The following is a 25,156-nucleotide window of genomic DNA, read 5'->3' on the forward strand; positions in this document are numbered from 1 at the left end:
TGAGACATCATGGTCTCGTGATACAAGGCCACTAGGGATGAGTGCGAATTGAGTGTGTGATGTGTTGAATGGAGTTATTATTATTTCTAAGGCAATCAAGGAGAAATGGGAAGAAGTTAGATCGGTTAGCCATAGTGGAATTGGCATATTGGTGGTAGTGATTAGTTCCTTTAGCGCGATTAAGTTATGCATGTGATTCATGACGGCGTGTGAGGCTTGACGGCCGCCGTGATTGATTTTATTTAGAAGTATTCAAGTATTATGGCATGTTATGTATAAGCGGATCCCGGAAGGGTTATGGTGGTTCAGACCACTACTTGAGGATTGGAATGTCCTACGGTTATGAGAAGTTACTCGTGTGTTGCTAGGGTTCTCTTGGAATGAGTTAAGTAAAAGTTTCTAGGTGATGAAGTGTTCACCCTATTAGTGGTTGAGGAGTTATGATGAAATTCTTGCGCTATAACATATTGGCTTGTTAGGTGGAGCGAGCGGTATGGGATTTGAAAGTGAGGATCTAGGTTGTGGTTCGGTGTTTGACGAGGATGTCACGAGCTCGAATGAGCAGGAAGGGGAATTGGGTGTTTGGAGTAAGCTAGTATTGTCTTCAACGTCACCTGAGATTGGTATTTTTGTCGGAGGCTTTGCATCTTTGTTACGAATTCTTTATATGCTTTACAACATTAGTGTGACCGGTGGTATAGATGTGTAGACTCATTATCTAGTGTGGAAGGTAGTGGGAGCGTACCTCACGGGAAGACTGTATAAGTGTGACATGTAGTCACTTGATTGATTAAAGATTTAAACAAAGTGTGAAGATTGTGATAGTATCACTAATTTGAGAATTTATGCCTGGAGGGCACGCAGTTTATTAGGTTATGGACTGTGGAGGTTTACTCCGATTATGATGGTTGTTCTTGTGAGTTAGAGGAAAAAGGGGTATTTATGGACCCTTGAAAGGTTATTTGCCTAGTACAGTGCGATCATAATCGGCTTGTGGTCTGGGAGTGGATTTAAATATGAATATGGGCTTTATATCAGGCTAGATGAGTTCATTTCAGCATATCACTCCTCATGGAGGAGTATTCAGACATGGGATGTTATTTCATCGTCGGCTATTTCATGTAATACTATATGGTGCCGTGTGAGTTGCAAAACGGCTTGATAAATTTCTTATGTGTTGAGGTTCTCCGTAGCGATGGCGTTGTGTGAGCAGGATGGCTCTTGAGATTCAGGTCATATATCGCACCTCTATTATGCTTGAGTTTTGTAGCTTATGGTGTTATATGTCTCCGTAAGGATGGTATTAGGCACTTAGCGTGATTGTGGCCGATATTCGATATTTAGTAGTAGTGAGCAATTTAGCTCGATGTGTATATCCTTATGTGAGTTCTATGTGTATATCAGGTGGTACGCCGCCATAGGTATGTTGATTGGATCGGGTTGCATGCTGCAACGGTATGATGTTGAGTACAGATTTCTATATTCTAGTTTCTGTGTGTTTTGTTTCCCATTTTCTGAAGAAAGTTCATATTAGTTGCGTGAGTTGAATAGTCCCTTCCAGAGTTCGATTTCCTTATGTATCACGTTCAAGTTTGGGGCATATCGGCACATTTTGGCATCATATGAGACTTTTGGTCATGTCTGGGTAGCTTATTGCCTGAGCAGTTCGTACTGGGTGAGACAAGATTGTTGGATCTAGGAGCAGTGTGATCGGATTATATGAAGTATATTAAAGAGCAAATACCATTATTTAGTTCAGAATGAAGTAATGATTCTTGTTAAGAGTATAGACTCAATGGTTTGTCGACTCGGCAGTTGGTTATGAATTTCTACACATCTCTTCCATCGTGGTGGTATTGCAAAAGTTGGGACAAGATTTATATATGTCATGAGGTGCATTGTGAGCATCAGATTCGAGAGATACCGGTTATTATGATCAGAGAATGTTATTATGGTCCGTGAATGATGTGGTGCATGGTGAGAATTCAACAAAGGTATGCAATCTCGTATTTGTGCATCGTGTAGTGATTGATACGGTATTCGTAGGTTGGAAGCAGGCATGGCAGAGAATTCCAGATGTTGGAACTGGGCTCTAAGGCTTATATGCCTAAATGAAAGAGGGTATCTTCAGATTTGATCGAGCTAATGTGCTCAACTAAGTTGTGGTAGCACGGGTAGGTGCACGAGGTGTTAACTAGTAATTTCAGACTACTCCAGCGCAATTGTCAGCACGTTCGAGGACGAACGTATGTTTAAGTGGGAGAGAATATAACGACCCGACCGGTCATTTTGAGCTCTAGCGCGTCGTTCGGCAGTTCGTGGTCGTGATCATCTTCACTTAAGGTATTATAACTTGTACGTGTGGTCGGAATTGAATTTCGGGAAGATTGGAATTGAATTGGAAAGAAAATTCTCATTTCGGAAGCTTTAAGTTAAAAGAATTGAGTAAGGTTTGATTTATGAGTAAACGACCTCGGAATCGAGATTTGAAGGTTCCAACAAGTTTGTATAATGATATTGGACTTGGACGTATGTCCGGATCGGGTTTTGGATGACCCGGAAGCGTTTCGACGCCTATTGTGGAAGTTAGCATTTTTAGACGAATTTCATAAATCTAGATTGAAGCGCATTTCAGTGTTATCGATGTTCATTTAGGATTCTGAGTCTGGGAATAGCTCTATATGGTGATTCTGGCATTGGGAGCGCGATCGGAAGTGGATTCAGAGGTCCGTAGGTCATTTTGGAGTCGTTTGGCTAAAGTTAGAAATTTGGAAGTTTTTGAGAAGTTTGACCGGGAGTGGACTTTTTGATATCGGGGTCGGATTTCGATTTTGAAAGTTGGAGTAGGTCTGTAATGTCGAATATGACTTGTGTGCAAAATTTGAGGTCAATCGGACGTGATTTGATGGGTTTCGGCATCGAAAGTAGAAATTGAAGTTTCAAGTTCTTTAAGTTTGAATTGGGGGTTGATTCGTAATTTTAGCATTGTTTGGTGTGATTTGAGGGCTCGACTAAGTTCGTATGGTGTTCTAGGACTTATTGGTATGTTTAGGTGAGATCCCATGGGCCTCGGGTTGATTACGGGTGGTTAATGGATCAAGGTTTGGAATTGAGGAGCTGCTGAAGTTGGAAGACTGTTGGTGTAATCGTACCTGCGGAGTGGGCACCGTAGGTGCGAGCCCACAGAAGCGAGAAGGAAGCCGCAGAAGCGAAAAAGGACTGGAGAAGGGGAAGTCGCAGAAGTGGACGTTTGGGCACACCTGCGGGCGCGCAGGTACGAAGGTGAAGGCCGTAGAAGCGGGGAAGGGTGCAGATGCGAAGAAGGCGTTGCAGAAGCGGCTAATGGACCGCAGATGCGAAAGTCGCCTGGGCAGAAGGGTTCTTTTAAAAATCGGGAGTTGGCCATTTTTCTCCCATTTTTCATTTGTCTTGGGGAGATTTTGGAGAGCTTCAAGGGGAGATATTCTTCAAATATCACAAGGTAAGTTGTTCCCACTCATTATAAGTTAAATACATGATTTTGATACAGATTGAAGTATGAAAATTATTAGAAACTTGGGGTTTGAGGAAAACCCTAGAAAATTGGTATTCTTGAATTTTTGGCCACAATTTTGGACATGAAATTGAGAGTAAATTATATATTTGAGTTCGTGAGGTTGTGGACAAACTTATCTTCGAAAAGTTTCGGAATTGGGGCACGTGGGCCCGAGGGTGATTTTGTCAACTTTTCGATCGAGGTTAGAAATTATTATAAATTGGATTATTATGAGTAATTGAACATATATTACTGGGTTTGCATAATTATTGGCTAGTTTTGGAGCATTGTGCATCGATTTGAGTCTTCGGAAGGGCGTGAAATGCTGGTTATGAAACTTCGGAGCGATGTGAGTCTCCTTTCTAACCTTGTAAGAGGGAATTGTCCCCATAGGTGAATTAATTGGATATGTGCTTCTATTAGTGAGGGCTACGTATGCACGAGGTGACGATAGTCCGTGCGTAGCTACTATTATGCTTAAGTCCGGGTAGTCCAGGACCCAAAAGCATGCTTTACTTGAAATAATTGTAACCTTATTGACAGTTTGAATTGCTTTAATTGTATCGAAGTGGTAAATGATTTTCTAAAAGAGTTAAACTTCATTTTCTCGAATTGTAAAAGAGAAATTGATACCTCCTTGAATAATTGTTTCCCTGATGAGGTCTTGATTGACTGTTTGAATGTGTGTTTCTATGTGACCTGCATCGCATGTATGATTCACGAGCGGGGTGATTGTTTATTTATATTTGACTGTGTCGCATGTATGATTCGCGAGCGAGGTAATAGATACATCTATGGTTCGCGCCATTCGACCCTCTGCAGTGCATAGTTTAAATATTTGTTGGATCGAGTCGTACGACCTCGGCATGATTTGTGCATGCTTGTATTGCTTGCCTTGAGATTCATAGATATTGATATTTGTTCTCCCTGGCCTGAGATAAATGTATAAATGATGAAAATGAATTTGGAAATTTCCTATAAACGAAAGAATTGTTTACTTGCCTCATGCTATTGAGTTACAACATTTTTTTATGAAAATCCTCGATTTACTATATTATTGGTATATTATTATTGGACCACTAGTAAGTGTCGAAGTCGACCTCTCGTCTCTATTTCTTCGAGATTAGATGGGATACTTACTGGGTACACGTTGTTTTTGTACTCATACTACACTTGTTGTGTATTTTTGTTGCACATGTTTATGTATATCTAGTGGCCTAGTTCGGCGCAACGACATGGTTGATACAGAAACTTAGGTGAGCTGCACTCCTCGAGATGACCCGCAACCAGCAGAGTCTTCTTCTGGGTACTATATTGTATTTTATCTACTGTCCAATTTGTATTCCGAACGGTTATTGTATTATATGGTTTCCTAGAAATAGCTCATGCACTTGTGACACCGGATTCTGGGATGATTATGGGATTATTCATTATTAAGTTTGTTAAAGACATTATTTTTATTTCAGTGAATTTCATTATTTATTGTTTAATATATAAAAGAAATGATTTCAATAAATACTAAAATGAGAATCTAATTAATTTCTTGGTGTTGGCTTGCCTGACAGTGGTGTCCGGCGCCATCACGACCCTTAGTGGATTTTGGGTCGTGACAATGTCAGCTTTGGAGAGCTATCGATTTCAAACGAAGACCTTTATGATATTGATCAGCACCGTAGACGCTATGGAACGCTATTTAGGATTATGCTAAGAAAAAGCAAGAGCTTGGTGCAATTTGTTAAAGTGAGGTAACCGAAAGATTAGCAAGAATAAAATGTGCACCAGCTGTGAATGAGAGAACACAAGTCCGGAAAAGGAAGAATTAGTTGCCCTTCTCAGTAGAAAAATTATAGTTAAAGTGTTTAGTTGTAGCTAAGTTGATGTAAAGTTGTAGATAAAATGTTAACTAAGAACAAGTCAGCTGCAATTTATTTGTGGCAGATTGTGATACAATTGTTTTATCTTTTTGTTTTGTTATTTTGTCTAGATATTCTACTACTTAGAATAGAAAATATTTGTGGCTTTTTTTAGTTGAAAGTTGTTAGTACTTGATCTCGATATTGTACCTATATAATTTTTTTACAGTTTAACTACAATTATGTCTACAACTGTTATACAAAAAAAATATAATCCATTCAATTTAAAGCAGTGCTGTTAGTGAAAAGTAATAAATAAACTCAGTATTTGAACATAACAACTACAAACCAATTGCATTAAGAGTTGAAATCTGTTTATCAAATATTTCATTATAGGAGAAAGTCTTTATTCAAATTGGCAATACAATTACAACTTCCTATGTCTTAAAGGACAGATTATCATCAACAATACTCAGGAAAAAAAAATCTTGTCAGTTACCAGTTTTTATTTCCTTTTGGGAGCATTCATACAAGATCATTTGTTATTCCCTTCTACGATGCAGTTTCCGCATGACACCTTGTACTTCTTTGCATTCACTTCATCATATGGTTTGTATCTTTGTTTTTGTAGTCTCATTAGTTGTCTTTTCCCAGTAGGTGGTATTACAACTTCTTCAGCTATATGTTTTGGCACATTCCATTTGCTTTCATCAGGCAGCGAGTCTACTGGTATTTCATACGTCTTCAAAAGACTCTCCCTCGTATAATAAAGAGAACAATAGTTTTCATACGACTCGTTCCTGTGCCTCAAAGCCGCCAAAGCACGTGATATTTAGTTTGATGGAATCTATGATCTGATGTTACTACTATAGCTTACTCTCATCTTTTGCGTAATGTCCTGTTGTCCTGCAACTCTTTGTTATATTTTTTCCCAAGGTATGTGAACGTACCCTTTGAATTCAATAACTTTTCATTAGTCCAACATTCAAGAAGAGTCCTCATGTTCTCTAATTGTTCTACTACGGGCAGCTCTCTTGCGTCTTTTGTTACCATATTCAATGATTCTGCAATGTTTCATTTCATCGTCCACGTTCTGTTGACCGTATCATGTACTCGAGACCATCTATGATAGCCAATATCGTATAGGTATGCTTTAACATGCGTGTCGATCTCTTTAATCTTTGACATTCTTTCATTAAATTTATCAAGTGAGTATGATCGTGCCATGGCAAAGTATAATTCGCTTAACTTTAAATGACCCTTCTTGAACCTTGACCTTACATTTATCCAAATATGCCACATGCAAGCATAATGTGGCATGCTGGTATAAACAGTAGATGTTGCCTTCAAGATACTCTTATTTTGGTCTGAAACAACATATATATTTGGTTTTTCACCATATGCATGTTTGAATTGCTCAAAAAATTACCTCCATGATGCGTCATTTTTTGAATCAACAACAACGTATGCCAGTAGTAATATGCTATCTATCACACATGTAGCAAAAAGAAATTCAATTTCTGTAATAAAACTTTAGAGTGTAAAAAATACGGACTGATAAACAACTTTATAGCAATATTTCTACAATTAATCTACAATACTTGTTGCATCCATTGTGCTAGTTGTTAGCATGATTTCTCTATATGCCAACTTCAAGAAGGTGCCATCAACTACTACAACTGGCCTACACTACTTTCAACCCTTGATGGACGTACTAAGTGCAACAAATGCGTACAAGAAACAGTCATCTTCACTCTTCTGCAATTTTACTACCGATCCCGAATAAGTCTTCTCCAGAATATATAAATAACTCGGCAAGTGACTGTAGGAATCAGCAGGGTGACCTCTCAAAAATTCCAAAGCCTTTTTCTTTTCTCTCTAAGCTTGCATGTATGTTAAGATCACACCATGATCCGATAATATATCAGTTTGTATGTCTTTTGGTGTGTGTATTGTCTTAGGATCCGCATATTTTGGCATCACCATGCTGGTCACAACCATGGCAGTAGCTTTGTATTGTATGTATATGTTGTCCATCAAAGAGCATGTGTGCAAGCTGTTGAATTTTCTAACCTTGAACAATGCTGATTCGTTTATGCTGGTGGACTTGAAGTTCCACATACAATTGACCCAACACATACGAGGCAGTAGCTAAAACATAAAAATAATTAAAAAATGTTATGAAAAATGTATCTACAAAATACGAGGTTGTTTAAGCATAAAAATCTTATATTAAATAATTTATATAAAATTTATATACAAATAAATTACAAATTATACAAAAATATGAATTTGACAAATGAAATGTTCCTACCTTCTTGCACTAGACTTGTTCACCCTAAATTGAAACTTATTCATAACAGAATAATGCTTCATTGCACTGACAATTATTTGTTTATCTTGGTAAACTTGGCCTACTTCAATAACATTTGGTGTATGTTCTGTTATTATGATACTTTCATATTCCACAATTGCCGGAGATGTTGGCATATCAATCAACTCCACTGTTCCTAATACTTATCCAATAGTGTTACAATTCTTTGACAATTGTACCACGAAGACATACGATAATCAGATGAACCTGCACTCAATTAAAAGAATCTACAATTCAGACCTGTGTATATTAATGTGTTCAGTATTTTTGACAGAATACTTGAAGAGACATAACAGTTGAACTACATTTGTTGTGTAGTATTATTGTAGATAAGTTGTAGTAAATTGTAGAACACGTGAAATCGACACAACATCAGCACTGAAAAAATAGAGCAAACCTGCAATTGTGCTCGAATTTGAGATACTGTATTCCAAATCGAAATCACGCATTGTTATACACAACAAATACATTCCTAAGCTTTTGTTTTCCTTTTTTGTCTCCATATATATTCGAATTCCTATATCGTTCCGAATTTTCATTGGTGGACAACGTTCGTTGACAGTATATTTGATTTCGATGATTTTTGCGGAGGTATCGATTATTAGATGCTCTACAATTGCGAAATTCAATTGACTATAATTTGAATCTTCACTGACTACAATTCCATCAACATCAAAGTCTTTGCATCTCCCAACGCTATCCCAGTGATCATTTAGCTGGAGCATAATCGCTAATTTTGACATTATGTCGCAAAATTCACTACAATTGTAGCTAATTGTTTGCAATTTTTTTTCAAAATCTTCGTTTATGAAAACCCAAAGAAAATCAAAGAATAGAACTTGATTATCAAAGGAATCGTCGTGATAGTAAGAATCTACAAATACAATGGCTTGATTAAGGTGCGATGATTGCGTTGGTAAAATCTCTGAAGAAAAATACGCGATCCCAGATTCCCGCGTCTAAATAAGGAAGATTACCACAGAAAGGATTCTAGTTTAAACAAATGTATATATTTTGTAGGTAAGAGTTTTTTAGGTCGGGTAAATAACTAAACGTGAACATTTTTGTTAATAAAGTTTGGAAAACTGTATAGGAATTAAAAAAAAAAAACTAAACCATATTAATGGGCTGGGCGGCCCAAATTTAATAACCCAAAAAAGGCCTGCACACCGAGGGTATTATAGTCATTTCGGTATTTACAGTTGATTCCTAATTCTAAACGATGACGATGACCTTTGGTGCAGAAAAACACATCTAATTATAATAACGTCTCTCTCTCTCACACACACACAGAGCCTCTTTTTCGTTTTCACTACTCTCGGGAGACAAAGCACATGGTGTTTGTTTTCGCCGGCGTCGAGTCGCAAGGATGATCTCTATTACCTCATCGGAGCTGAACTACCTCGTTTTCCGGTACCTTCAAGAATCAGGTATGTCCTTCTTAGGGTTCAATTAATAATTGCTACCTCAAAAGGTTGGCTCCTAGTGAAGCCTTTGCTTTAGGCCCCGATATTTTGGGGCCCCAAAAGATATATTTTCTTATGTTATTTTGACTTAGACAATATTGAAATTCGGAGGCAAAAAAGTACAAAATCTTTATTAGAACTTTGAATTGAATTACTTAATTTTTTATGTTAATGAATATTTTTTACCACAAGATCCAAAGTAATATATATTTCAAACACATGATTAATATTGTATTAACTTGAATTACCCATTTAATATTACTATCAATTTTTTGTTGTGAACTGTTTTCTTGTATAAGTACTATAAACAAAAAAAAAAAGAATTTGACTTTATGTCACTAATTTTGTTGACCCACCATTGTTTCCTCATGAATTATATTTTTTGGATTTTGAACTTCACGTTCAACTAGGTTTATAGGTTAGGTTATGTTTTGCCTGGTTTTGTTCTTGAACACTTGTTTACATTACCCTCCTTGCCAACTTGTTTGGCTTGTGTTGCTTATGGAATGCAATTTGAACAATTTGAGGAGTGAATCGGACTTGAGTAATTTATATTTTTCTAATTATAACTATTGAGAAGCTATAAGGAAAGATCTATCCCTATGTGTGTTTTTGGAAGTCAACAACAACAACAACAAAAAAACCTGTATTATCTCACAAAGTGGGGTATGGGGAGTAGAGTGTATGAAGACCTTACCCCTACCTTGTGAGGGTAGAGATGCTATTTCCGGTAGACCCTCGACTCAATGTAAGAGTAAAGGAAGCAAACACAACAAGTAGTATCAGCAATCAGATAAGGTGATAAGGTGACAGAGTCATAGAATAATCGAAGCGAAAGGATCAACATATAGTAAAAGAAACGTATGGATAAGAAGGTATGAAAATGAGAGATTAATAGCCTGTTTGGCCAAGCTTCTTTTGAGGCGGAAGCACTTTTTTTGGGTCAAAAGTGCTTTTTTTCTAGCCCCCAGGGCCTAGTTCAAGTGGCAAAGGGTGGTGGATTTGTGTCTTAGGTAATGGGTTCAAGATATTCGAGAGAAGTTGGGTGTGGCCCCCATGGAGGACAAGATGCGGGAAGTGAGACTCAGATGGTTCGGGCACATTCAGAGGAGGAGCACTGATGCACCGGTGAGGAGGTGTGAGCGACTGGCTGTAGTGGGCATGCGGAGAGGTAGAGGGAGACCTAAGAAGTATTGGGGAGAGGTGATCAGACATGACATGACACGACTTAGGATTACTGAGGACATGGCCCTTGATAGAGATTTATGGAGGTCGAGCATTAGGGTTGTAGGTTAGGGGAGAGTGTGAATATTTCTACAACACAATAGAGGGAGACTATCCAGTTAGGAGTTAGACTAGGAATGTCATTGGTCGTCTATTGAGGCAGGGCTTTACCTTCTAGTTGTACTATACCAGCCATCTATTTCGTATTTTCGTATTTTCGTATTTAGTATCCTATATTTCATATTTCATATCTCTTATATATTGTTGTTATTTTTATTACGCATTTTTATGGTACTAATATATCATCTCCTATTGTTTTTTGAGCCGAGGGTCTCCTGGAAACAGCCTCCCTACCCTTCGGGGTAGGGGTAAGGTCTGCGTACATATTACCCTCCCCAGACCCCACTTGTGGGATTATACTGGGTCGTTGTTATTGTTGTTGTTGTAAGGGTAGAGGGGCGGACCCATTATCCATCGAGTTTTGAAGGCTGGGGCTGGTCCAAAGTATCGGCCCCAGACGGATTTCTCGGTCATCCAAAAAAAAAGGGCTTTTTTCTAAAATTAAGGTGTTTGGTCAAGCTTTTGAAAGGAAAAAAAGTGTTTTTGAGGAGAAGTAGAAGCAGTTTTGAAGAAGTAGAAAAAAGTAGTTTCTCTCCAAAAACACTTTTTTAAGAAGCGCTTTTGAGAAAAATACACTTAAAAGCAGTTTTTTAAAGTTTGGCCAAACACTAATTGCTACTCAGAAGTGCTTTTAAAATTAATTAGCCAAACACAAACGGCTTCTCACCAAAAGTACTTTTGAGAAAAGCACTTTTGAGAAAAAGTACTTCTCAAAATAAGTTGATTTTTGCAGCTTGGCCAAACGGGCTATAATACTAATGCTACCAACATGGAAAGGAGACACTCCCGTTTATCTACTAACCTTCTACCCTACTTGGCATGACGAAAGTCATAATAACATTATTTATCCCTGTATTATTGTGTTATTCCAGTTTTGATCCCTATAATATTTGACTTAGTGCATTTAACCTTCAGTTAAAGAAAGTGAGGGATTTTAGTCCCTCACTAATGGAAGCGAAAGGTCTTTAACAGAAAATCTACTACTAGGAAGGGTGATTTGAATATTATGCATATTACTCTTTGGCTTAGAGGTTACTGTTTTCAATTTGATTGTACATAACGCATTCTTAGTTGTACAAAAATAATATTCAGGTTCATTATTACAGACTCACGTGGCAAGCTACATGAATATCGAGTCTAGATCATTAGTCATTGCAAATTCACGTGATAACACCATGAACCTGTACATTTACCTATGAACCATACGTTTCTTTTCTAAATTTTTAGTCTTTAAATGCTCTTTTTGCTTGAATCAATATGCAACGCTTAACTAAATTTGATGAAACCTCAAGAGGAAACTCATGGCTAATTTCTTATTAGAGTGTTTTTTCCCTTCGATTTTGTCAAATTTCGAGTTCTCTTCTCAATTTTTGCTCAGTTCGAGCGAGGATTCTTGCAGTTTTTTCAATTTCAATCTTTCTATACAGGCTCCGATCAAGCTGATTTTGTTGTTAAAACTTTATTATTTCACTGACTTATCGGACGGATGTTGTATATTTGCACATCTGAACTTGTTTCTTACAAATGGAGGGTGCATGGCAATTTAGTTGTTGGCTAAGGAGAACGAAAGTAGAAATAATGAAGGTGTAGTTTGTAAGGCCAGACGAGGTGGCAATGTGTATTCGTGATTCCGACGATTGAGTAGCTCCGTTCAGTTCCACCTTTGGGGAAGATGTCATGGGAAGATATTTAACCTTTTCAAACAGAATTAGGTTATTTAAAAATATTTTAACTATTATACCTAAATTGCCCCTTGTTGTATTAACATGTTGTTTTTCTCAATCAAATTTCATTAGTGATTGGGCTAGAATCACCCACTTCATTTGATTGAAGGTTAAAATTGCTTAGTTGAATATCACATGGACCGAAACTAGAAATTAGTCATATCACAAGGACGAAAATTGCTATTTTCCCTATTTTCCACAAGGAAGTCATTTTCGATCAAAAGGATGAACATGACTTCCTTTGCTCACCAAAAGGGTCTGTTAGTTTTCAAGGAAGCTTGCATGCTCAGTTTCTTCTTTTTGTTATCAAAGGAAGAGATAGAACAATGAGACGATGTTTATATGGCTTCAAGCAAATGCAGGATAGAACAATTTGTAATTTTGTGGCACTTTCAAAAGCTTGCATTAGGGTAGGTTATTTACAGCCCTTCCCCGAAACCTCTGTGAATGCGGCATGATTTGTGCATCAGGTTGTTCCTTTTTTGTGGCACTTTCAAGTGATTTGATATGTGATGGATCTTATTCCCTGAGAAAGGCAAACTTGTTGTTAACTAACGAGTTTGATGTTAGCTTTCAATTTATGATTGTTTTGCACACCTTTATTAATAAATGTTTCGGTAGATTGGAGGTTTCACCGCGAATGTGTTTGAAAAGGATATTTCTAACCTAGCACAAAAATTCTGCTTCATCCAATGTGAATTATGGCCAAACCACATATTGTTTTCTACATAATATCAATTAGTTGAGGGTGGTTATTTTAACAAGCTAAAAATTGGATGGCTAATTGAGATTATATCTTTCTCGTTTGATTTGGACATGTTCCTTTGAGAATAGTTTCTGTTCGATGTAAATTTTCTAGGCTCAATAGAGTACTTCATGTTCATGTGCATGTTATGTTATTCATTTAGAAGCAAAGTAGTTTTTTTGGGATAATCGTGGTGTTCGGTCCCGCGAGCACCTCGACTAATTCCATGGGGTACCTGCTACCTCCCACTAGTACATGTATCATATAATTCTATCCATTGAGGCATGGACAGATGGGAGAAAATCATCAAGTAGTTTTGCCTCCGGTAGGATTTGAACTTGAGACTTCATGCTACTTAACGCATTTCATTGACCACTAAGTCGCACCCTTGTAAGGGTGCTTATCAGGCGGATAATTACGCTTATCGGTTCGGCTTATCCGTTATTGGATTATAAGTGTAGTAATCCGCTAGCCATCCAATAAGACAACTGGCAGATTGGTATCAGATTAACGATTATCGGGTGGTTTATTGGCTAAACCAAATAAAAATTTTTTGAACAATTCTAGTCTTGTGAATACCAAACGGCCAAGCCTGATAAAGTGTCTCGACTACCTTGTTAGTATGTACTGCACTTTAGTTTACCAAGCTTGTTACCATCTGTTGTTGCTATATGATAGTCTGTCAAACACTTTGTAGTTTGTACTGCATTAATGCACTTATTATAAGTATATTTTTTTTTTTTTATAACTTTATAAGTATTTCTTTTGGTTGCATAGCTAACTTTTTTATGTCAAAAAAAAAAAGGAAAGATTGAAAACCGGTCAAACTTATCGAAAACTTATATACAATCAAGCATGTACATCTAGGTGGTGTGTTTATATATAAATCCTTTTGAAGTCTTCAGAGGTGGTAGTTCCACATATAGTTAATGGGCATAATTAAAGATATGTATATGTAAATATAAAAATTCTTAACGGGTTAACGGTTTATCCAATAAGAAAATTGAGATAAACCGCTCCCAAATCGTTAAGCCGTTAATTATAAAATCTCAATCCTTTCACCAACTGTTACCCCGATTTCTTTTGGTTGCATAGCTAACTTTTTTATGTCAAAAAAAAAGGAAAGATTGAAAACCGGTCAAACTGATCGAAAACTTATATACAATCAAGCATGTACATCTAGGTGGTGTGTTTATATATAAAATCCTTTTGAAGTCTTCAGAGGTGGTAGTTCCACATATAGTTAATGGGCATAATTAAAGATATGTATATGTAAATATAAAAATTCTTAACGGGTTAATGGTTTATCCAATAAGAAAATTGAGTAAACCGCTCCCAAATCGTTAAGCCGTTAATTATAAAATCTCAATCCTTTCACCAACTGTTACCCCGATAACCTGATACCAATAAGCGAATAAGCCATCGGTCCGATTAACAGTTACGGTTCGATTTTGAACGGCCCTCCTTGGGTGTAGAAGCAAAGTAGTTGCTAATGAAATAGTGTTGTGTCAGTTGATCCTTTTTCTTGGGTCTCCTCTTCCTTCTCCTTTAGGGACAATAATTCCATGAGTTTGATTGTCATTCAATTTTTTTGTGATTTTATTAAATTAATCAAATATACATTCCTTGTAAAATTGTTGCTGTGATGGACATATTTGGTTAAATGAACCCTTTTATGTTTTAGGTCTATTAGGTGATCACTCTTATTTGGTTCTGTCTATTTATCCATTCTCAGTTAAAATTCTCTTAAATTTTTCTGTTTTCATATTCTTAGTCACCACTCCTTATTGTTTTTGCTATCAATCTTGAATCTCCTTGTTTCTGACTGCTTTACAGGGTTTACGCATTCAGCATTTGCTTTAGGATATGAGGCGGGGATTAATAAGAGCACAATAGATGGAAATTTAGTTCCCCCTGGTGCTCTGGTTACCTTTCTACAAAAGGGAATTCAGTATCTTGAATTGGAAGCAAATTTGAGCAATGTAAGTGCAAAATTCGTGATGCTTGTCATTTGAGTCCCGAGTCCAAGCTCTTTTGAGAACTTCAAACTGACTGATAATAAATAAGGCATGCAGGATGACACAGATATGGATGAAGACTTCCAGTTCTTACAACCCATTGATCTTATCACGAAGGATGTATATGAGCTGCAAAAAATAATAAAAGAAAAAAAGGAAAAGCTTCGGCAAGATAAACCTAGGGGAAAAGACAAGGATAACAACGTCCATGAGAGGGAGCATGGACGAGAACCTGCTAGAGAAAGGGAGAAGGAAAAACAATTGAAGGAAAAAGAGCAAGATCGAGATCAGGAGAGAGAGAAGATTGAGAAGGATAAGGAGAGAGAGAAAAATAAGGACAAAGAAAAACCACGTGAGGATCTCATGGACGCGAAAGCCAATGGAGATAAAGATGTTGTCAGACATGAGGAGAATGGAAAGACTGCAGGTATTAAATCTCAATATCCTAATCTTTATGAACTTTACAGCTGCAAGCCATCCTGGAATATGCATGCATCTGATACATTTGGTTTGAATTTTGTTAATCACATTATAAAGCATAAAATTCTTAATCACTTGACTTTCTGGAGCTGCAAAACAGATCCAGAGCCAATGGAGGTTTGCACAAGCTCTACCTCGCTGCCATGTGAAATCCCGAGTTCTGATGTAATGGTTTTGGAAGGCCATACATCCGAGGTATGATTAAATATAATCTACAGCTTCTCAAATTAGTATTATTCTCAATTTTTAATTTGGTAAATATTGTTGGTATTAGCATGACAATATTGTGTTGTTCTCAAACTTATCACAGGTTTTTGCATGTGCCTGGAGTCCAGACGGTTCACTTCTTGCATCTGGGTTAGCACATTAATATCTCTTTTGATGCTGCTCTTCTATAGGAGTCCAGTGATATTTCATTTCTATACCCCTACCTCGTATTATTCGTTGAGCTTTAGCACTTTGGAAATGGTCATTATTCTTTTCCAAGATAGGTGAAACTTATTGCCCTCCTTGACTGCTTTAGACTTTATTGTTATGTAGTCTTCTTGGGGGGAGTAGGTAACCTTGTTTATAGTCTAAACAGCAAAACACCACACCTTAGGGGTAAGGCATACCATAGAAACAACTTAAAAGGATTTCGTCCAAGTGAGAAATGTATGCCCCAGAAGTAATCACCGTCTATGAGCTTAGTAGGATAAGGAGATACTATCTGATCAGCAGGGCTTTCTGTTGAATAAGGAAATAAATATATCATTGCTATCTTGAATGGAGATACGAGGAATGTGCCATACCAAGATGGTTGAAGATATTTGCAGAGACAACCATTTGTCTTCTAAGAAATCCTGCTTGACTGCATGTGCTTTTTTACATGGAGGAGTTGCTTTAAGTTGTACATTGAATTTGTCACTGGAATGCCAGCATTGACTTGAATGTTTGCAGTTAATAATATCAACATTTAAGCAAATAATTCATTTAAAAATGAGATTGTATTACACCTAAATCTAGAATAGTCTGAAAACCAAAATCTCGAACAGTGTGACATACTAAAAACCAAAATCTTGAACAGTGTGACATGCTAAAAACCAAAATCTTGAACAGGGTAGGCTTACATCTATAGGGCCAGACCGGTGATACATTTACTTTTAGGATTACCTTTTCTTATTGCTAATTATATGAAATCCTCAACTCAGATCTGGAGATTCTACTGCTAGAATTTGGACAATTGGAGATGGTCCTTGTCATTCTCGTATGCAAAATGGGCCTGTAGATGTCATGGTATTGAAGCATTTTAAAGGTCGAACAAACGAGAAAAGCAAGGATGTCACAACACTCGAGTGGAACGTAAGTATTTTGGAGATTATTGTTGGCTTCTCTTTTTTCTTTTCTGCATGTCTTATGAATTGCCAGTGCTCATGTACATTCTTATTAAATCTTGTACTTATGACTTCTTCCCTGTGTAGGGCGAGGGAAACCTACTAGCAACGGGTTCTTATGATGGTCAAGCTAGAATCTGGAACCGAGATGGTAAGCTATCGTGTTTTAACACTTTCTGTTTTTGAACAATGGGGTATCGGAAAATGCAACAGATAAGTTGGTACTGAAGATATTGAATGTATGAGTACACCATTGTGTGGCAGGGAAACCTATGTTGTATGATCTTTTTATTTTTTTGGAGAAGAAGTAAAGTAGTTTATTGTTGTAGCACCAAGAGGGTGCTACTTCACATCATCTGCAAGATACATAATTTTTCGAACTGTACTACAATATGCATGATAACTTATATAGTTGAATCTAAAAGGCTGTAACCTTTCTGAAATTGGTAGCATTTTCATATGAAGGATCGATCTTTTTGAAATCACGTTACTACCGTACTCAATTTCAATGCCGTTCATCCCTCATTTCTCCTGTTCTTATTCAACTTCCCTTTCTAGAGGCAAGCCTTATCAGAATCCTAATACACAGCTTTCAGGAAGGCCTGCAAATTTTCCCCCCTGAAGGACTATGAGGCATCATGGTTTCAATTCTAATAAGCATGTGAGAGAACCCTTTTATCATCCAACAACCTTCATAGAATTTCAAATATCTATTACCTTGAAAGGGTAGTTTGAATAACATACTAGCTACAGCGGCTGCCTAACTTATGCCTACTCATTGGAAGGTAGCCTCCTGCATATCAGTCTCCAAAATTGAGAGAGCCGTGAATCGCCTATAAGACCAAAAAGATGATCTGCATCAGGAGGGGTTACTGGAGGCCAATGAAAGGATAGCTGCAGCTAGATACTAGCTACAGCAGCTGCGTAACTTGGCCCTAGGGCCTTGGTTTAACGCCATAGGTAGCATAAGTGAGATGTGTCGTAGTTCCCGTCACAAGCTCGATTCCTACTAGGTAACCAAGTCTGTTTTTTAAGGTAGGGGACAGGCTCAAAAAAACCATCTGCCTTGTGCTACTCATTAAGAGGTAGCATCCTGCACATTAGTTTCAAATTTGAGAGAGATGTGAACCTCTTTTAAGACCAGAAAGTGATATGGATCAGGAGCTTGCCAATGCATCCAGGGGTGTGGTCTAGTGGTGAATAAAGTGGAATGAAAGTCATATAAGTCCAAGGTTTACATCCAACCAGAGGCCCAAAAATGCGAGGTGATTTCTCCTTCTCTGCCTAAGTCTTGGTGACAAGGTTACCCTATAAGGTAGCAGGTACCTAGTAGAATAGCGAGGTAGGCGCAAGTTGATCTAGGTATCACCTTTATAAAAGTTAAAGAGATTACTAGAGATTAGTGTGGCATTGACAAATAGCAATATTCTTATCAATGTCAAGTCATTTGAGCAATTGTTGGCAAGCACTTCACTGGCTTCTTGAGGGAAGCTGTGGAAGCCTCCTACAGTATGTGCTCGGATACGAGTGTGGATCTAGAAGTCGGATTAGTCATCACCTAAATCATAGGATTTCAGAGATACAAATAGAAGTATGGGTACTAGCGTTAAGAGACAACCATTAATATATATTGCAACATATATAAGTATATATTTTGAAATTTTTATTGAAGTTATTAAATCAAAGCTAGTATAATTAAATTCTTGGTAAAACTTAATATTTTATTCATAAGTTTACCTCATATAGCAATGTGTGTGTGTGTGCCATAAACCATCTTTAAAGCAAATATCTAATCAACCTTTACTTCTTGGCCATAGATGTAGTCAAAGCATCTAATAGCCTGTTTGGCCAAGCTTCTCAAATTAATTTATTTTGAAAAGTGTTTTTCAAAAAGTACTTTTGGTGAGAAGCAGTTTGTTTGTGTTTGACTAATTAATTTGAAAAACACTTTTGAGCACCAATTAGTATTTGGCCAAGTTTTTAAAAAGTTTTCTAAGTGTATTTTTCTCAAAAGTGCTTTTGGGGAGAAGTTACTTTTTTCTGCTTCTAAAAAACCGCTTCTGCTTCTGCTCAAAAGCACTTTTGGTAAAAAAAAAGCACTTTTGGCCAAAAAATTAGGACGATCAATTCCAGTGTGGATCCTCACCCACACCCACACCCAAGTCTTTTGGATCAACATGGGTGTGGCAACTGGCAAGGAATTCGAAGGATCTGGGCAACACTGCTCCTACTAGAAAAAACTGTGAAGGGTGTATGCTTATTCTGGGCTACACCCTTTGATGAATTGGCCTAGACTCTTAACAGTAGACCTCCTTGTCTCAACATCTTTGAGTGTCCTTCATATGCAGCCCAAAAATGGCCGAAGAAAATGAAGAAATGAATGAGTTTCCTGGAAGATCAATAACTGATGAGATTATTATAGTTACGGCTTCAATATATGTCATGCTGTGTGAGCCGAAGGCCATCTCCTCCGGCAAGTATAGCAGATTCATACTGGTTTGCTGAACAATAAGCTAATTCTCTTTCAAAGGGGTCTGCAACTTAATCCGAAATGTTAATCTAAGTCTTTGCCCACCTGATTAAAAAAGCATTTGCAGAAATCTCTTTCTTCTACAAGTTGTAAGTGGTGCATAATCATGGTGTGTGGTCCAATTTCGACTTGTTTTTTCCTTTGTGTCTCATGGTTCCGTCCATTCAGAACTTGTTAAAAGATATCAAACTGGATTCTTTTGTCAAAAAATTAACTTCTGTTTAGGTCTTTCCTTGCTAATTGTTTGCGGCATCTGTAGTATGATAGTATCTTATGGCACCAAACTTATATGCTGGTATTCATGATCGATCTCACGAGTCACTTCATATCCAGGGGAACTGGTAAATACTCTAATCAAACATAAAGGGCCTATCTTCTCGTTGAAGTGGAATAAGAAAGGTGATTATCTCCTTAGTGGTAGTGTAGACAAAACTGCCATTGTGTGGGATGTAAAGTCAGGCGAATGGAAGCAGCAGTTTGAATTTCATTCAGGTGCTTTTCCTTTGTTCTGATTTAACTATGCTCCTAAGCTTTTTTTCCATTACTCACTTTGATTTCTTCTGTTTCTTATTTCTCATTATTGATATATAACTATATTCCAGCTCCGACTCTTGATGTTGATTGGCGAAACAACAATTCCTTTGCAACCTGCTCCACTGATAACATGATTTACGTTTGTAAAGTTGGAGAGAGTCGGCCTGTCAAAACTTTCTCAGGACATCAGGTGATGCTCCAGTACTCTTTTTTCCTTTTTGGTAGGAAAATTGTTCCATATGTGGTTATTGATTGGTTACCAATTGCCTGTAAATATTATATTGGAGCTGGTCTACTGTGCACCTCTGGGAGGCACAGGGGTGGACATATTAACTCTCTTGAGGCTTATGCTCATCACATCATAAAATGCTCTTAAAATGTGTCAAAGGGAAAGTCTAATTGTGAACATATCGTAAAACATATTTACCTCTGTTGCCTTGGTTGAATACCTGATTATTAAGATACAACTTGTATTCATTGTATCTCGATGCCTGTGAGGTTGTAACTTGTAGGTAAACATATGGTAGTGAGATGATTGGCTAAAGAATCTTTTGACCCCTTTCTCTGGCCATGAAAACTAATGGTTTGACTGCATGATGATTTCTCAAGCATTTGTATTATCATGCAACTGTGCACGACAATTGTTCGGACAGTCGTTTCTTTTTCATCTTTTTGGAATTTCACCCTATAAGTTGAAAGTTGTAGTTCTAATCTTTTGTGTTCTAGATCATACCAACTATTTTGTGATAAGTCCCATTCAGATGCAAAACTTTAGCATGATAAATAATAAGTAAAATTATGGTGTCCTCTTTTTATGAGCATTACTAAAAGATCTTATCTTTGTGATTGCAGAGTGAAGTCAATGCAATCAAGTGGGACCCCTCAGGCTCCTTGTTGGCATCGTGCTCTGATGACACCACGGCTAAGGTAATTGCTAACATACTCTTTCCTTAAATTAATAGCAACTCCACAGGTTTCAGAAAAGCACTGATTAGGACAGTCTGGTTGTGTTGTCTGCACTAATTACCCTCGTGTAGTTCCCTAAACTCTGAATTTAGTCATTACAGATTAGCTGATACAAATACATACTATTCCTTGTTCTCCCTTCTGATAATTCTGCTCCTGTCAGTTATTTCTCTCTTGGGAGGTCCTGATTGATAGAACATATTCAAATAGTTGTGTGAAGTCTTGCATCTGTAAACAAATTCATGCTTAACTAGGTCTTGCAAAGAACGTGATAAATTTGTTTTCTGATAATCAATAAGCTTTAATTATCACCCTTAACCTCTTACAACAACAATTACACCTCAATCCAAGACTAGTTGGCTGCTCCATTTTGGGCCTGTTTCTCTCCACTACTCAATTTGTTTTTTAGGACAAATTAATTCTGTAAAACTTGGGATACTCTAAATTTCCCACATGTCCGTACTTTGTCGTACACCCTTAACCTCTGATGGAAAAAAAGAAAGAAGGTGTGGTGCTTAACTGCTTTAATGTAGAAAAATCCATTTCAACCTAGATTCTGGAATACTAAATCAGTAATCCTAAGCTAGTTCAAAAAAATATCTAGTTCAAACGCATTCCAGAACTCCAGGTTCTGATTAATTAGAAATAATTGGTAATCAAGGAAGAGACTAAGTGAAAGTTGATTTATAGCTTCACTTCCTTTAAGATAGTATTTCAAATATGTTGTTTCGAAAAATCACCTTCAATTGATGCTCTGTGAAATTGGTCGATAACTCTCATCTGGTTGTGCAGATATGGAGCGTGAAACAAGATGCCTGCGTGCATGATTTCAAAGAACATGCCAAGGTGCAGCATTTAAGTTTATATACATATATACTGAGTTATTCCTCTTTTTCTGTTTTTGTTTTATTCGCTTAATCAGATCAGAGATCAGTGTTTTTACAGTATTAATCTTTTAGGAGATCTATACCATCCGATGGAGTCCAACTGGCCCTGGTACGAGCAACCCAAATCAACAATTGTTGCTGGCCAGGTAAATACTCTGCACCATTACATTGAGGGTACGGAAGTAGGCTACAATCCTACATATTGCCACAGGTCATACGTTGGATGACCTGCTGCTTCTACCATAATGGTCTGGCACGTGGTGGTAACTTCAAGGCTCTTCTTTCTACCAGATCTAGTTCTATTATTATAAGCCCATTTGGATTAGTTGATTGTAAATAGCTGATAAGTTTGAAATGCTGAAAAGCATTTTAAGCGCTGAGCTGATTTTTAAAATAAGCATTTATGTGTTTGGATAGAAGTGTTGAAACTAATAATAAGCAGTTGATGTGTTTGATAAAAAAGTGTTGATAAGTTATTCCTATGTTAAAATGACTAAAATACCCTTGAATTTTTTCAGAAGATTATAAATTAAAATATTTCTTTGTAAATAAAAGAATTAACAACGAATATGGGATGAAGAGAAAGTCGGGAAATTTATTTTGGGAAAAGTATTTTCTGAATTAGAAAATATTATTAAGGATAACCCAGTAAAAATGTTGGTCAAACTAAAAGTGCTTATAAGCTGAAAAGCCCATAAGTTGGGGGTGACCAACTTATGACTTATGGCTGATTTTAGTTTATAAGCTCTTGGTTTATAAGCACTTTGGGTGTTTATCAAACGCGTAGATAAGCCAAAAGGTGCTTATAAGCCAGTTTGACTAGCTTATAAGCTTAGTCAAACAGACTCTATATCTAACTGATGTGGGTCTAAGGGATGGTAGTTTTATATGTGGACTTAGTTTTGGTGATCTAGAGAAACTAACAAAGTGACAATTATTGCTTTAAGCGTCATTCCTCCTCTTATCGTAGGTTGTTTTTGCTCATCCATGGCAAATATAACGTATCACACTATCACTTTACCATTTGACGCTTGTATTTCTATCAATGCTTTAATGGTGAAAATGGCAAGGTAGCGATCCAAGCAGTTGAACCAACCCTATCGTCATCGACATAGCCTTCGAATTAAGATCAATCCTACTCTTATTTTTCCACTCCTTAAAAGGCAATTATTTAGTATTGGAAAGAAATGTGCCAGTGGTCGGAATCTTCTGGCAATTATCAGATAGCCGACCCTGACTAGTTTGGGATTGAAGTATACTTGATTGATCGACTAATTTTTATTTTTATTTTTTAAAAGTTGGGGGAAGTTGAGAGATAGCTTCCCCGTAATTCTCTCTACACTTCTTATATTTCATAGAGCTGCAATGTCTCCAGAGACATGATCTCCGCACATTAGAAATTCTGTTATTGGTTCCTATTCTTTCTTTACTAGTGCTGCCCTGTAATTTAAGATCAATATGTCTTCATTTAGTGACATTTTTAACATTGTCTATGAAATAACTTGCGTTTGTCAAGTGTGCTTGATGTTCTATAATCCTTCACCTCCAAGGGGATAATCCGGGCATCAGACAATGAATACCTTATTTTGTTGTACTCAAATCTTATAATTCTTTTTGATTCGATGTGCCTATTCTTTTATCTTCTAATTATTATAATTCTATGTGCCTATTCTTTTTGCTGAACTTTTAATTTCCTCTGTAGTGCCTCTTTTGACTCCACAGTGAAGCTATGGGATGTAGAACTTGGCCGTCTCCTTCACAGTCTGAATGGCCATAGGTAATGGCTGTAATTATGCAGTTGCTTTTTATGTCTTTTTTGGAAAAAAAGGTGTTGAGGTGATTGAACCTTCTAAAAGGTCTCATAGAAGAAGTCATTGCTGCTTTAACAAAAGCAGTTATTAGAATCGTCAAAAGCAAAGATAGTTAGTACATCTTTAAATATTTCTATTGTTCTTGTTATGTGTGACTGGGATTTTTGTTAGTATTTATTGGGGCTTTTTCCATTGTATACCCAGGGATCCCGTGTATTCTGTTGCATTTAGTCCAAACAGCGAGTACTTGGCAACCGGGTCATTGGATAGATGCTTGAACATATGGTCTGTGAAAGAGGCCAAGATCATAAAAACTTACAGTGGAAATGGTGGAATCTTTGAAGTTTGCTGGAACAAGGAAGGCAACAAGGTTGCTGCTTGTTTTGCGGACAATGTGGTCTGTGTCTTTGATGTTCGGATATAGATGTTGTGGAACAAACAGGCAAAGATAATGTTGAAGATGGTCGAGATCGTTTAAGCACTTGGAACAAGTAATACCTTAATTTGTGACAGAACTCTCCTTGGACGTATGTACAATTGTAGGACAAACTGAATATTCAACAAATCATATTTGGAGTACATTGTAGATAGTGCAGGTAAGTATTATGGCACTGACGTAGGTTTAGGTTTTGGCAGAGCTGAAACTGTAATTACTGACTGTTGCACTGCGTTGAAGTGAGGAAGCTGCAGTGGCAGTGACCGCACTGTTATGATTTATTTGTTGCTCAAATGCTGACATTGAGTTGTTTAATTTCATTGTCCCCCTAGTATCAGGTTGATGTTCTTTTTGTTACTTCCCGTCCTCTATTGCAAACTCTATGACTATGAGACACGGCTAAAATAGTGCGCACACACTCGTACAACAAACTGGGTTTGGTATTTGAGTAACAGAGAATGGAAAAAATAAAAATAGAATAGGTTTAAAATAGTATCTTAAATATAGTTTTGATCTTTTGAGCTGAGGGTTTATAGAAATATTCTCTTTACCTTCATAAGGTAGGGGTAAGTTTTGTGTACATATTACCTTAGAACCTACTTGTGGGATCTTTTAAGTTTGCTAGCATCAATTTTTGCAACATGTAGCTGTTGATTTAACGAGAAATGTGAAATAAAATAATTTAACTAGAAACACGAAAAAGTTTCGTCAAATTCCAAAAAATTATTTTCTTATATTCATATACTGTGTGGTGTTCTTGGTACTTAGTAGGAAAACGAGGCAGTATCTTGAAAAAGCACCTCTCACAGCGCAAGGGGGGTCGAAATTTATAAAATGTGTTGGGTACCCGACTTCTTTTAATATGGAACCTGAAAAAATCCATGAAATGAGCGGAGCGTTACAACTTTCAATATTATGCGATCACGTTGTGAAGGATAAAAAATTTGGAATATAAAAATGCGGAAAAATTATAAGGCATTGTCTTGTTCCATTGCATAAATCTACGAAAGTTCCCCATTTTCCCAATAATGTGAATTCATGGCAATGAATTACGACTATTTGCCAGAAATTGAAAAGGAA

General features: G+C 37.1%; 1 protein-coding gene across 3 annotated transcripts; it reads left to right on the forward strand.

Moving 5' to 3' along the window:
• The first annotated feature begins 9,004 nt into the window (after positions 1-9,004).
• Positions 9,005-24,391, forward strand: LOC107824912 (WD40 repeat-containing protein HOS15). 3 transcript variants are annotated; one of them, XM_016651721.2, is made up of 14 exons: positions 9,005-9,192; positions 14,878-15,023; positions 15,117-15,486; positions 15,640-15,734; positions 15,850-15,896; positions 16,730-16,880; positions 17,000-17,063; positions 19,776-19,934; positions 20,045-20,166; positions 20,829-20,903; positions 21,735-21,788; positions 21,902-21,975; positions 23,532-23,606; positions 23,845-24,391. In XM_016651721.2, the coding sequence occupies exons 1-14, from the start codon at positions 9,132-9,134 to the stop codon at positions 24,062-24,064; spliced, it is 1,713 nt and encodes a 570-aa protein (XP_016507207.1). In that variant the 5' UTR covers positions 9,005-9,131; the 3' UTR covers positions 24,065-24,391. The 3 variants fall into 3 exon arrangements, 2 of the variants coding, with proteins under 2 accessions (XP_016507207.1, XP_016507208.1); XM_016651722.2 differs by having other exon boundaries at positions 9,046-9,192; positions 15,109-15,486; XR_012699935.1 differs by lacking the exon at positions 23,845-24,391 and having other exon boundaries at positions 21,902-22,092.
• The last annotated feature ends 765 nt before the right edge of the window (positions 24,392-25,156 follow it).

Source organism: Nicotiana tabacum, chromosome 16 (genome assembly GCF_000715075.1).
Source record: "Nicotiana tabacum cultivar K326 chromosome 16, ASM71507v2, whole genome shotgun sequence".
Lineage (NCBI taxonomy): Eukaryota > Viridiplantae > Streptophyta > Magnoliopsida > Solanales > Solanaceae > Nicotiana > Nicotiana tabacum.